Below are 13,137 nucleotides of genomic sequence, written 5' to 3'. Positions count from 1 at the left end.
TGAATGTGATTGCGTCATCAAGTTTTGATCAGCATTGATTCGTCAAAGAAACCCGTGCGTTTTTTTTCCTCTGAGCCAATCATAAATGACTGTTAATGCTTATTCCCACCCCATCCCCAGATTGGTTAAAACTATCATACTCAACCAATAAATATAGTTCTTGGTCTTTTGCACGACCAATTAGCATCTTTCTTTAGAAATTTGAACAGAGGTAAAGTCAAAGTAGTTCATATAGGCTATGTATGTATGTATGTGTGTGTGTGTGTGTGTGTGTGTGTTTATATATATATAAGTTTTATTTATATATAAGGTGTGTTTTTCTTTTTTTGCTTCATTGTTCTACTACAATGTTTCTATTTATGTTACTTCCTTAACTTTTTTGGACACATCTAAATTGTCAGTATAAAAAACACTGTTTTCACTGAAACAATGCTTTTCACTGAAAATCGCCTATAATAATGTTGTAATAAATACCTATAACTTGCTTAGGGATTGTTGCATGTAGTCAAAATTACATCTGGAAATGTAAAATATCCAAGTACAGCTTTCTAAAGGAAAAAATCCAAACTTCAGGAGGATTTGTTTGAGTTGAGTAAAAAAAATCACTACAAATATGCTGCCGTTTTTCTTAAATCTGGTAAATTCATCCATTCTAAGACAAATTAAATGTACAATTGGATTATTTAAATGAGATAGATTGAAACTCCAAGTTCTCCTGATAAAAATGATATATGGCACTTGATGCTGACTGCTATAATGGGTTAGAAAAACAAAGAAAAGAACAAGCGGTGCAGGTGCTCCAAAAATGGTCTAGGTCTTTAAGGGTTAATACCAATTCATTTGTAAATGTTTCATTACAATATTAGCCTACATTTTAAAACAGAGCAGATATATTAAATGAAGAAATACATTTACTGTTTCCTTTATAGTACAACTGAATAGCTCAATCAGGGAAAATAACACACAACATTAGACTTTAGAAGTTGAAACCTGCGATACAGGTTGGAGTTAGAGAGTCAAAATCATCTTTCTTATTGTATGCATTTACAGTACCTTTCAAAGGTTTGGGGACAGTACGTAAAAAGTAAAAAGAAATGAATACTTTTATCCAGCAAGGACACATTAAATTGATCAAAAGTGACAGTAAAACAGACGTTTACATTGTTATATATTTAAAATAAATGTTGTTTTTTTAATGAAATGTTTCTTGAGCACCAAATCAGCATATTAGAATTATTTCTGAAGCATCATGTTAAACTAAAGACTGGAGCATTGATGCTGAAAATTCAGCTTTGCGATCACTGGAATAAATTACACGTTATAATATATTAAAATAGGAAAGAGTTTTTTTTTTTTAAATTGTAACAACATTGTCACGGATGGTTGCAGGAAGGCAGAAGAGGTTTAATGACAAATAGACAACGAATAAACAAACAGACAGGGCAACACACAAAAATGAATACAAAATGGAAGTCCATGAAAACAGAAACTAACAGAATATAACAGTGACAAATATTTCAGTGAGTGTTACTTTTTTTTAGCAAATAAATGGAGCCTTAGATGAGCATAAAAGATGTCTTTCAAAAACTTACTTAAAAAAATCTTACCAAACATTTATATGGTAGTGCACTTCAGATTGTGCGTAACTTAAGCCGGGGACACACTTAAAGACTGTAAGGCTTTTAAGTGTGTCCCCTGTATGAATGTAATTTGATGCTTACGACTGATAATGCCCAAACGCGCCGAGTCAGAAACAGTTGTGTTCAGTCAGTGTTCACATTCGGTGTTTAAAATCTGCTCCAGTCATTGGAAACTGTTCAGTTCAGTCTTGGAATGTTGCAGGTTGTCGTTAAGTGTGTCCCCGGCATAAGGGTGTAATAATAATAAGCGCACAGTGGGCAGCAGAGCAGAGCTTTCTTCCAAAACACAAGAAAACCTAGATTCCAACACTAACAAAAAATAAATTCAGACTTCCATGATTTAATAATTTTTTTAAAGAAATAATAAGAAACCACTGCTTACAGTAGATATCTAAGGTATTCTATTATGTGGCTAGTGTGTTTCCATCTTTAGCGGTTGTGTCAGCAAACCCGATGCTAGAATGTTTGACCAGTTTTTAATACAAATGTCTATAGAGACCGAGGCTGTTCAGACAGATACAGAGACCATGCAAGACAATCTTATTCCAACCTCTCCAGTTTCCTAATAAGAGCTGTCAGCACAGTTTTAAAAAGATTCCTCTTTCCTGTCTCTACAATTTTCTGTTTATTAAAGACAGACTTTCTCTTGAATTGATCCAGTGTGAAAGCCTGAGGCATTTGATGATTTTTCATTAGTTTTGTATAAAAGTTGCAAGTGTGAAAATAAATGATTATTTTGGAATTAAAATCTTACAATTTTACTGTTGTTTACAGAGGTTCTACTTGACAAAGGAAGTGTTGCTGGTTAAAGGAGTAGATCACTTTAAAAAAAAAAAAATTGCTGATAATTTACTCACCCCCATGTCATCCAGTATGCCCATGTCCTTCTTTCCTCAGTCGAAAAGAAATGAAGGTTTTTGATAAAAACATTCCAGGATTTTCTCCATATAATGCACTTTAGTGGTAACCAAATGGTTCAAGTTCCAAATGAGAGTTTCAGTGCAGCTTCAAAGGGCTTTAAATGACAAAAGACGATGAATAAGGGTCTTATCTAGCGAAACGATCGGTCATTTTAAAAAATAATTTAAAAAGTTTAAGTTTTATAAGCACAAATGCTCGCCTATAGCTCTGTTCTGTGATGAGCGTTCGTGACTCTCCTGTTTGAACTCGTTCGTCAAAATGAACAAATCTTTTTTCGAGTCATGACTCGAAGGGTCCTAGATAAGACCCTTATTCATCGTCTGGTGTCGTTTAAAGCCCTTTGAAGCTGCACTGAAACTCTCATTTGGACCTTGAACCGTTTGGTTCCCAATGAAGTCTATTATATGGAGAAAATCCTGGAATGTTTTCATCAAATTTTCAGCAAAAGTTTTTTTAAAAGTGAACCACTGCTCAGTGGACTCCTTCAGGTCCTCATCTGAAGTGCTTTGCTCTCTCTTTGTAGTACATGGAGTTTTGAGTGTCCGTTTTAGGATACCTGTATGTGTGAAGTTAGGTTTTAAGGTTTATGTCCTTACTAACTCTCTTATATGTGTCTCTTCCTTCCTGTAGTACTCATACCCGGTGTGGGAAGACTTCATTGCAAAGGCCACAAAACTACATTCCCAGCTAAGGTGATTTAACACTTCAGATGTCCTTTTATTGATTATTTATTTCATCTTTTTGTAGACAATGATGCTCCCCTTATAGGTCCCTTGCGACCTATATTTTGCCGCATGGGCTGTGTTGGGTAATAGTTCACACCAGTGTGGAATCGACAAAAAGCCCTCGTGAGCACTCTTCTGAATCATAAAATGACAAACAAGCGAAGGTTATGAGACCGCAAGTCCACATCAAGCCCTCCATTCGGGCCTTAAACTGCATTTTTAAGAAGTGAATCAGATTGATTTTCAACAGGTCTGCCTGCTGTTCTTAATCAACACTGGCATTGATGACTATAAATGTTTTTCTGTTTACTCCCTTCACAGAACCACAGTGTTGGCGGCTTCAGCGTTCCTCGATGCTTTTCAGAAGGTGGCAGACATGGGGACCAACACCAGAGGTACATTTTTCAGTTAAAAAGTTGAGATCACAATGATCAACATTTTTGAGTTGCAGAAGGTTGTTGATGGCGTTTTGGGAGACTATTGTGATTTAACCTTCTGGGGTCTGAGTCGTTTTCTGGTGTTCTGACATGCTCTGATATTTGTGCTTATTTCTGTTACTTGTGTGACATTTTCATGGCTAAAGTCTGATTACACTATATTCAGTGTGGGGGTGCTGGGGGTGGGGTGAAGGTAACTCACCCCAGAAGTGCTGGGGGTGGGGGTAACTAATACAATGCTAAATCATAAATCAGATGTACCTACTGTATGTACAATAACATACCAATGTCCAGCAATCGATTTAAGGCCCCGTTTACACGAAGGGAAAACGCAGATATTTCCCTGCGGATTGGCCTCTCGTTTACACAAAAACCCCGTTTTTATCACAGAAAACGATTATTTCTAAAAACTCCGGCCAAAGTGGAGATTTCTGAAAACGCCGGTTATGTGTTGTCGTGTGAACTGGGACAAAGTTCGTTTTAGGTTCTCTCTTGTCGATTCTGATTGGCTTGCATGGCTTTATCCTTCTCCCTACACTGCCGCCAATAGGTTTGGCATAGTTATGATGGCGCTCGATGGCGTATTTATGCGGCTGTGTGAACGATGTTATTTTTGAAAATGGAGAGGGGGAAAATATTTGTTTCGCTATATACCCGGCTTTGTGTAAACGTGAAAAAGAAAAGCATGTTTTTAAATGTGTTCACATTAGAAAGCGTTTGAGAAACTGTAGATGTTGTTGCTTTCATACGGATTACTTAAACAGTGAGTATTTGTTTTTGATATCATTTACATCAGTTGAACAAAGACACTTTAAGCTTTGTAAAGACAAATGTCTCAAGTCTGTATGACAAAAATTCGCTGAGTTACAGTTAATTTTCTGTCGCATTTCAGAATGAACTTCACATTGAGAGACGCAAAACGCACATCATTTTTATTTTCTTTATTTTGCAAAAAATGCAACATTTAGTTTTTATTATGAATTTACACAAATAAAATAAGACATTTAACAGTTTTGAATGATGTATAACACTTACGTGTAAGATCAAATTCAACAGAGTATTTTGAGTCTTTTATTTCCACTGATAAGAAAAAAAGCGAGCTGGTATCGCCGTTGCGACCACCAGGTCACCCTTCCATTGAAACCCGGCTCTCTCATGAACGTGTGTACGTCTGTTGCTGGAAGCCAGTGATTACAGTTTATGAAGTTTTAAATATGTATTTTTTTTCTTACATAATCCTTCAGAAGGCATTTATTAACCCACTGGAGTTGTATGGATTACTTTTATGATGGATCGATGCACTTTTTGGAGCTTCAAACACTTAAGCTGGGAAGAGCCAGGATATTATATAACTCAGATTGTTTTGGGCTGAATGAAGAAAGTCATATACACCTAGGATGGCCAATGGCCATAAATTATGGGATTCGTTATCATTTGGGGGTGAACTATTCCTTTAAATCAAAGTTAAAAAAAAAAAACGTAGGGATCCCTGCTCTTTTGTTGATAAACGCTTCTCATTACAAGTATGGGAATATGGTCAGCACATGTTCGTTCCCTAATGCTCATTAGAGTGACCCAAACTCAGATCAGATGCATACATTTTTGCAGATCAGCATTTACTGTGAATATTTACTTGTTCTGAGACTCTGAAAACACCAGATCATGAGATGCTCCCTTGTACTGCAAGAACACTGCTGCGCTTCACTCTGAAGCATGCAGATTAAAATGTAATTAAATACAGGCTTTGCGGTTTTATAATCGCACTAAGGCATATTGTGATTTTGTTTTAATTTCAATCAGTCGTTCATACTTAAATATGAATACAGCAGAAATAGGTCACTTTGGGTTTGTTCTGTTAACTACAGTAGGAAATGGCTTGAGAGTCATGTTTCATCATAGTTTAATTCTGCTTCTAGCTTGGCTGCTATTGTAGCTCTGAAACTGAATCCTTCCTTTGCCTTTAAAATCCTCTAGTTACTGCCTTCAGGGATCAGACAAGGCCAAACAAATCTAGCCTTCATCAACACAGTTAAAGGATGTGGGTCAGGCATAGCTATCTGCCTAGAGCTGAATTACTCATTTGTAAAGTTATTGTAAATTGCACCATATGTACACAAGCGCTGAATGCAATGGATCTTTATATCCCATGCAGTGTGCGTGGGTTTGTGTGTTCACCAACCAATCACATTGGACAAAATGGATGGTTGCTATTGGGTACCACAATCTGCAAGGTTACAGCACTACATATCAGACGTATATAAAGCTCTTGATTTAAAAATCTTTTTGGTGTGGGAGATAAATTATGGTGGAATAGATTTTTTTTTTTTTTTTACAGGATTATGATCTATGATTCATACATTTTAGTTTGGGGTTAGACAGGCTTATATATGGCCTTGGGAAATACATATAATGGATTGAAGATATGTTTTTATACGTGTAGTACTTTATACAGTATGTTGGCATTTAAAGGTTTGAACAAAATACTTTTTCAAAGCGTATGTTTCCTAAGCCACATATACATATTTAGCATATTTAAGCATATTTTTGGCTGTATTTGCCATACAGCTGGTTAAACAAAACTTGCAGTGATAAGAAGTTAAGGTACAGACTATACACTATAGACTAGAGTCTAAAGGGGCAGATTATGTCACTTTTGATTTTGTTTCAGTCTAGTAACAGCAAATGCAAACCTATCCACCTTCACCCTTCTGCCCAGTTCAGAATCATTACCAGATGCCAGTGAACCAGATTGATTCCATTTGTCCTGCGGGAGCGCTTTGTTCTGCACCGGACTCCAAACATACAGCACTGGCATAAATTAGTTCAGTGAACTGTCAATACTTTTAGTACAGATAGCTGTCACTGGAGCATTTTCACCTCTGACCTTCTCTGTCTGTTGTTTATGACTTTGTGTTGATATAAAAGTTACAAGTTGCACTAGTATACACCATTGTGTATCAAATGATTATTAAAAAGTGAATTCATTACAAGCTTTTTTTAGGGGTTACAGTAGCTCCACACTGATATTATATCTTCTCTGCGCCAATGAGAGGGCTGTATATAATCCCTGGCATTAAGTGTCAGCAACTGTAGGCCTGCGTTCTCTTTGAATTAGGGACAGGCTGGGGGCACTGGCACAGCTGGAGATCTCGCTAAAACACTGACATCAGACAGATTCTCGTCTCACCGGCTTCCAGTGACACACATTTCTAACCCCCATCACCCCAGTTAGCTGGCCCATAATAACCACGAACAGTCCGGACAGTCACATCAACTAACAACCACATCCTTTCAGTGACCTGAACATGTAAAGTGTTTGAATATGTGGCAGTACAGTACTTTACAGTAAGGTTCATTTAGTTTATGCAGAATGTTATAATTACATTCATGTTATACATTAATATTTAATTATTTTATAATTATAATTATGAATATACTATTGTTCATTGTTAATTCATGTTCATTCAGAATACATTAGTGCTACAGGGGTCATGAACTGGCTTTTTAAATTTTTTTATATTGTTGTCTAAGGTCAACTTATGACGTTCGCTTGGTTTTTACATTAAAAAACATCAAAATGAATAAGTAATAGGCTATTTTCTACCCTAGTTTTGAGCCTAGCTGAAAAACGCTCGCTTTTTATGGGCGCCTCGCACTGAAGAGTTGGAAGTAATCGCTCACTGCTGTGAGTGGATAACAGATTTGCATATTATGAGTTTCACTTGTCAGTGCATATTTTATTGCTCGGTAGCTCGATCCGGTTTGTCATCACGAGGTAGGCATCTATGTTATTTAGCAATGCGTGTAATGCGCGAATCGGTGGGCAGGGCTAAACCGGCCGTGTTGAAGTAGGCGTTGATCTTCTTCTACAGGGGTGGTGTTTTATCCTCATTGACGTCATAGCTTCCCACTTTGAAAAACGAGTCGTTGGCTGAGCCTGGTGTCAATAAAAGCTTTTATTGGACTAACAAGGACGTTTTCAGTTCTGAAACTTACAGGATATTCTTATAATATGATGACCTCTTAGATGTCAAAAGCTCAAGGAAAATTTGATTTCTCAGTTCATCACCCCTTTAATGTTAATATAAGCAGCAGTAAAAGTAGAAATTAATAAATGCTGTGATGTTTTTTTAAGAACATGAAAACATTTCTACCCTTATTGTACAGTGTTACCAGTTCACCTTTCAAATTCTTCTTCATGATTGCCTGGATGTCAGTTTTGACCACTATACCCTGCTGAAAACTGAATTCCATGTTGGTCCAGTCTGGTTTATGTTGGTTAGAACTGGTATAGTGCTGGTCAAGCTGGTGGACTAGAATAAAGCAAAACTGAGCTGGTTTGCTGGTCCACTTCCCATTGCGCTTCCCATGCTGGGGACCAACAAACAAGCATCCCGTGCTGGTCCCAGAACATAACTTATGCTGCTGACCAGCCTTGCTGTATTTTTTAAGAGGGTATTATTAGGGGTTTCATGTCCTTCCAACTCGACTTATTGTTCTATATATGCATTTAAGATAGTCGAGAAAAGGTCAGTTAAAGTTGAGTGTTGGTAGGCTTGCGAAAACCATTACAAGGAACGTCAATATGGAAGGAAATTACATACTGCCACTCTCTCTCTCTCTTAAACCTTTCTCTTCTATTATGACTCCCTGCCTTTGATGGCAAAGGAGTCCAGCAGTCTGGCTTGTTTGTGATCTTTATAGTCATGGCGTCATGGTCAGTGTTTTTTATAGAGCAGATGTGGGCAGTCTATTAGAGCACGTGTTAGACAGGCGTGGAAGTGTTTGATGTCTGTGTTTGACTTGCATTTGGATGTCTGGGCTCTAAGAATAGCTGCATTTGCTTACATTCACTTTCCGTGATGAATGCTGGAACAGGGATGTTTACTGGAACACAAGTCAGATGTAATGATAGATGCTTTGTTCATCTAGTTCTTTATTAGCACATCTAAGTCACTGTGTTTATATGATGCTGGCGCTTGCATTACCCCATAGTGATTTAGTTGTGTAAGTGTATAGTTAGTCCTGTGGGTAATTTCTTATGTTGTGAGAGATGCACCATGGGAGATGGTCACAAACCCCCCTATCATGGGATTGGAGTGAGGTGTGTTTTAATGATGGCTCTTGGGTCTGTGTTTGTGTGTTTTCCATCCATGCTGATGAAAGGCTCTTCTCAGCGTATATATACTGTATGAGTGTGTATGTCTATATAAGGAAGGAGCTTGGAAGTGATTTCCCCCGGCTTGCAGTGGCAAGATAGAAATGTGTAATCCTCTTTACCTTGTTCTGACACACAGACTGAGTTTGTGCATGTTAGTGTGAGTGTGTGTCAATGGGACGCAGTGGGCTGCTAATCTTCCCTGCAGCTCTGGACTGGCAGATGGCATGTATCCGTGCCAGCCATCTGGAGTGTGGGGCATGGGCAAGAATTTGTCTTACTTGGCACCGGAGATTATACCGTCAGATTCACACTTGCTACATTTCACCCTTTTCTATTACCGGTAACTCCCCATTTTATCAGGTACTTTGGTCCCCAAACTGCTCCCAAATGTTTTATTAAAAGGATAGTTCACTTTGAAATAAATTTTTGATATGTTTTAGCTTACCTCAAGGGCATCTAAGATGTAGGTGTTTTTGTTTCCACAGTATTTTCAATTTTGATATTTTTAGGTCAAACCGTTCTTGTCTATCAGTCACAGTATGGAGGTATATGGGGTCCTACTCAAAGAGCATGCACAGAGAAGTCCAAATTAAACATGATTTAATGACTCGTAAATGTAAGTACATGGCCTAAGACACGAAACACGTGGTTTGTGTTAGAAAACGAACAGTATTTATATCGTTTTTACCTCTTGTAATCACAGTCACGTCCAAGTATAGGGCGAGCGCGCTTCTGTCTGCGCAAGCACAACAGGTTCGTTTTCTCACACAAACCGCGCCTTTCGTGTCTTAGGCCATCAATGTGTATTTACAATGTGTATAATTATTCAGTAACAAAAAGTGCTATGGTTTTTTGGACAGGGTCACATGAAACTGGATGTGGACTAACACCACAGTTTTTTTTTTTGTACATTCATCAATGGACATGCCGGTACCTTGATTTTTGTACATCTAATGGTAATAGCATGGTTATATATATTTAGATGTATCATATGTACGTATTTTCAAGCCTGCTAAATGGGGAAACTGTCAAGTTAGACAAACTGCAGAATCAGCAGATGATAAATCCAGTCTCTATCCTTCAATATTAGTCTTTAGTAAAAGCAAGCATCCTCGTTTTACATCCTTGAAATAGTACACACATTTTTTTTAGAGGAAACCTGTTTTGCATTTAGAAGCTTCCATAATCAACACTTTACAAACAAAATTTGTGTGGATAAGTTTTACTTTTTTCTTTACAAACGAGTCATAGATTAATAATATACATTATTAAACACACACACATACAGTATACACATACAGTATATATAGTGCACACACACGTTTAAATATATTTATATACATATATAGTGTACACACACATATATACTGTTAGATTAAAATTGTTAGATTTAAATAAATGTACTATTGTTTACTAATTAAGTATCTTTTGACATCCTTTGAACACGTCACATACAAGAATCAGCGATGGAAAAGAAGATGAGGAATAGCAGCCAGGGAAAAGTAACTGATGTTGCTATCCCCAACTTACGCCTGACCGAACTGTCAACCTTAATAGAGAGACAGACGGACAGAGAGAAAGGGAGAGAGGCAGACAGAGAGGAGGGGTCCCTATTATGTCTGTTTTAGTAAAATGTGTGACTGTTTTTGCTGGAGCTATAATGTGAAGCACATCTGGCGAGGAGGACTATAGAGTATTTTTAGCAGCACTACTCTATCCCCCAGACAGGAAGTCTTATACAGGCTGTAAACACACATGCACAAACTCACACTAAGCCATACACACACACATGGGGATCCTTAATGTCCCCCCTCATGCCAGGAGAGAGTCCTGGGAAGTCTAGAGTAATTGAGAACAGATACAGTGAAGGCAGGGGGCCAAATTCAGATTTGCTGTCACTGGTCTTCCTGCCTCTTTCCATGTACTCGTGCTAGACTGAACGTGCGAGAGTGTTTTTGACATTGAGTTTTTTTCAGTTTATCAGTCTGATGGTTTATTAGATCGTTATATAACACAGATATAGAAATTTCCATAGACATCTTCATCTAAAAACGTGAGAGGAGGGAACAAGCTGTGCACATGTTTGTTTTTACTCATGTGCATTTATGTTTGAGGTTACCGCTGGGTTATGTGGATGTGTTTATATGAAGCATTGAGTATTTCAGCACTTCATGATCTGGCCCCAAAGAGATATTACTTAAATGTAAAGTGAATCCTCATTCGTAGATCAACTCGTAGTACTTTTCTAAAGTGGTTTATTTCTGAGTGAAACTAGATATTCAGTGAGAAAAAAATTAGAGACTTCATTTTAACCATCAGGACTTGATTGGAGAGTCCCAGAATGGAAACAAACTGAATGTGAGTGTGCTAAAACATTGGCTACACTGAAAAAAAGTGTCAATTATTTTAGGTCAATTTTTATATTGCCCAAGCGAAATGGTTTCCAGTTTAAACCTGTTTTGTTCACCATTGAAAACATTATCAGAATATATTTTGTTTAAATAGTTTTTTTTTGCTTGACATCACATTGTTGCTTTACTGACTGCAAAAATCTTTTTTTTTTATTATTCCCTTTGCGCTATATTTATTTATCAGGCTGCATTTTTGGTTGGAATTCTATGAAACATCATGGTATTACCTCTCCCGTTTTTTGTCGCAGCTCTTTACAATACAACGAACACCCATGATTGTAAACTATGTTTTTACTATCTAGTAATTGCTGACTGACTCTATTACTCCAACTCTGAACTAACTTCCTGCTCCTTACCACAGTGCCTCTCAGGTGCTGCAGTAGTAATCACTCCTCCCAAGTAGCAGTGCTTCGCCTTCTGAGAATATAGTTCCCAATATTTACACGATATTGGGATACACAAATCATACAAAACATGTAAATAGGAAAATGTTTGCGTAACTTTGTCTGTTATTGGGATTAGTATGCTAGCTGTATCCATTTACATCCAGTCTTTGTGCTAAGCTAGGCTAGCGGTGGGTGCATCAGACAGAGTTACAGCACGCAGGGAGATGGAAAAGGGTATGTATGAACTTATCTAACTCTGGGGGATACGGTGAAAAAGCTAAAGGCAAAAAAAAGTCAATGTGTTCCTTTAAATAATAAATATTTTGTATGAATATTTGTATTTGTTGAATATTTGATGTATTAATTTTACATCAAAATCATCATGGCATCATGACTTTGCGTAAACATATACACGCCACTTTCAAGTCGAGTGTCATATACGCATTTTGAGCTATCCACGCCGTTAAATGTCAGAGCGAAACGAAGGTAAATGTAGATCTACATCTGGGGAGCGATATTTTTTTCCTAGGATGGTAGGAGAAGACTCATAAATGTTATTAACCCCAGTGACGGGTAGGCTTTGGGATGGGGTTGGGGTAGGTCATTTATTTATATATTTTGACCAGTATATATATATATATATATATATATATATATATATATATATATATATATATATATATATATGTATGTACATGTATAATATATATGTGCACAAAGCAGAGCATTCACAGTGACTTGTTAAGAGAGAGGAGACCATGAATCATCTTGTTTGACTCGCTAATGATGGCTGTTGCAATGCCAACCATTCACAGGCTCTGTTAAGAGTATCTGCCAACCACTTCTGCACCTGCACACGTATCCATTCACACACACACACAGAGAGAGAGAGAGAGAGAGAGAGAGAGAGAGATGCACATTCTTCATGTTATCGTGAACAATTAATCTATGCAAGTTATTCTTTAAAACAAAAATTCACACTTGTAGTTGCGCAATAATTTACACTTCTATAAAATGTTGAGGTCAGTTGAGGTCACCAGTGAACCAGCAAGGTCAAAAGTGAGAATTGTGTAAGCATTTACTCACCCTCATGTCGTTCCACCCCTATGCACAGTAAAAAATAATTTTCAAATAAATCAAATATTGGAGTACATTTCATAAAAAAACGTATTTTCTATATCAAAATTCAACATTTATTTCAGTCTGTAATTGTTTGTAAAATTGACAAGCAATTTTTTTTTTCAGTTTATGGCTTTTTTTTCTTCAGAACACAAAACAAGATATTTTGAAAAATGAAAAGTGTTTTTGGCTATCCAGTCAATGTCCGACATGTTGTTTTGAACAGCACTGACTTTCATTGGATCGACAAAAACAGTTTTCCCCCTGAAAAAAAGCAAGCCATACAGGTTTGAAATGACATGAGGGTGAGTAGATCATGATAAAATGTTCATATTTG

General features: G+C 37.1%; 1 protein-coding gene across 4 annotated transcripts in view; it reads left to right on the top strand.

The window, feature by feature from the left end:
- mtss1la (MTSS I-BAR domain containing 2a) overlaps positions 1-13,137 on the top strand; it is a 33,500-nt gene that overhangs the window by 3,243 nt on the left and 17,120 nt on the right. For all 4 annotated transcript variants that reach the window (XM_089116368.1, XM_089116370.1, XM_039650449.2 and 1 more), the window contains 2 exons: positions 3,192-3,253; positions 3,608-3,681. In XM_089116368.1, coding sequence (XP_088972494.1) covers positions 3,192-3,253; positions 3,608-3,681 — 136 coding nt within the window. The remainder of the gene's footprint in view (positions 1-3,191; positions 3,254-3,607; positions 3,682-13,137) is intronic.

The sequence above is a fragment of the Pimephales promelas genome, chromosome 10 (assembly GCF_988280905.1).
Source record: "Pimephales promelas chromosome 10, fPimPro1.hap1.1, whole genome shotgun sequence".
Taxonomy (NCBI): domain Eukaryota; kingdom Metazoa; phylum Chordata; class Actinopteri; order Cypriniformes; family Leuciscidae; genus Pimephales; species Pimephales promelas.
Note: the sequence above shows the minus strand (reverse complement) of the source record. Positions and strands in the feature narration are given on the sequence as shown.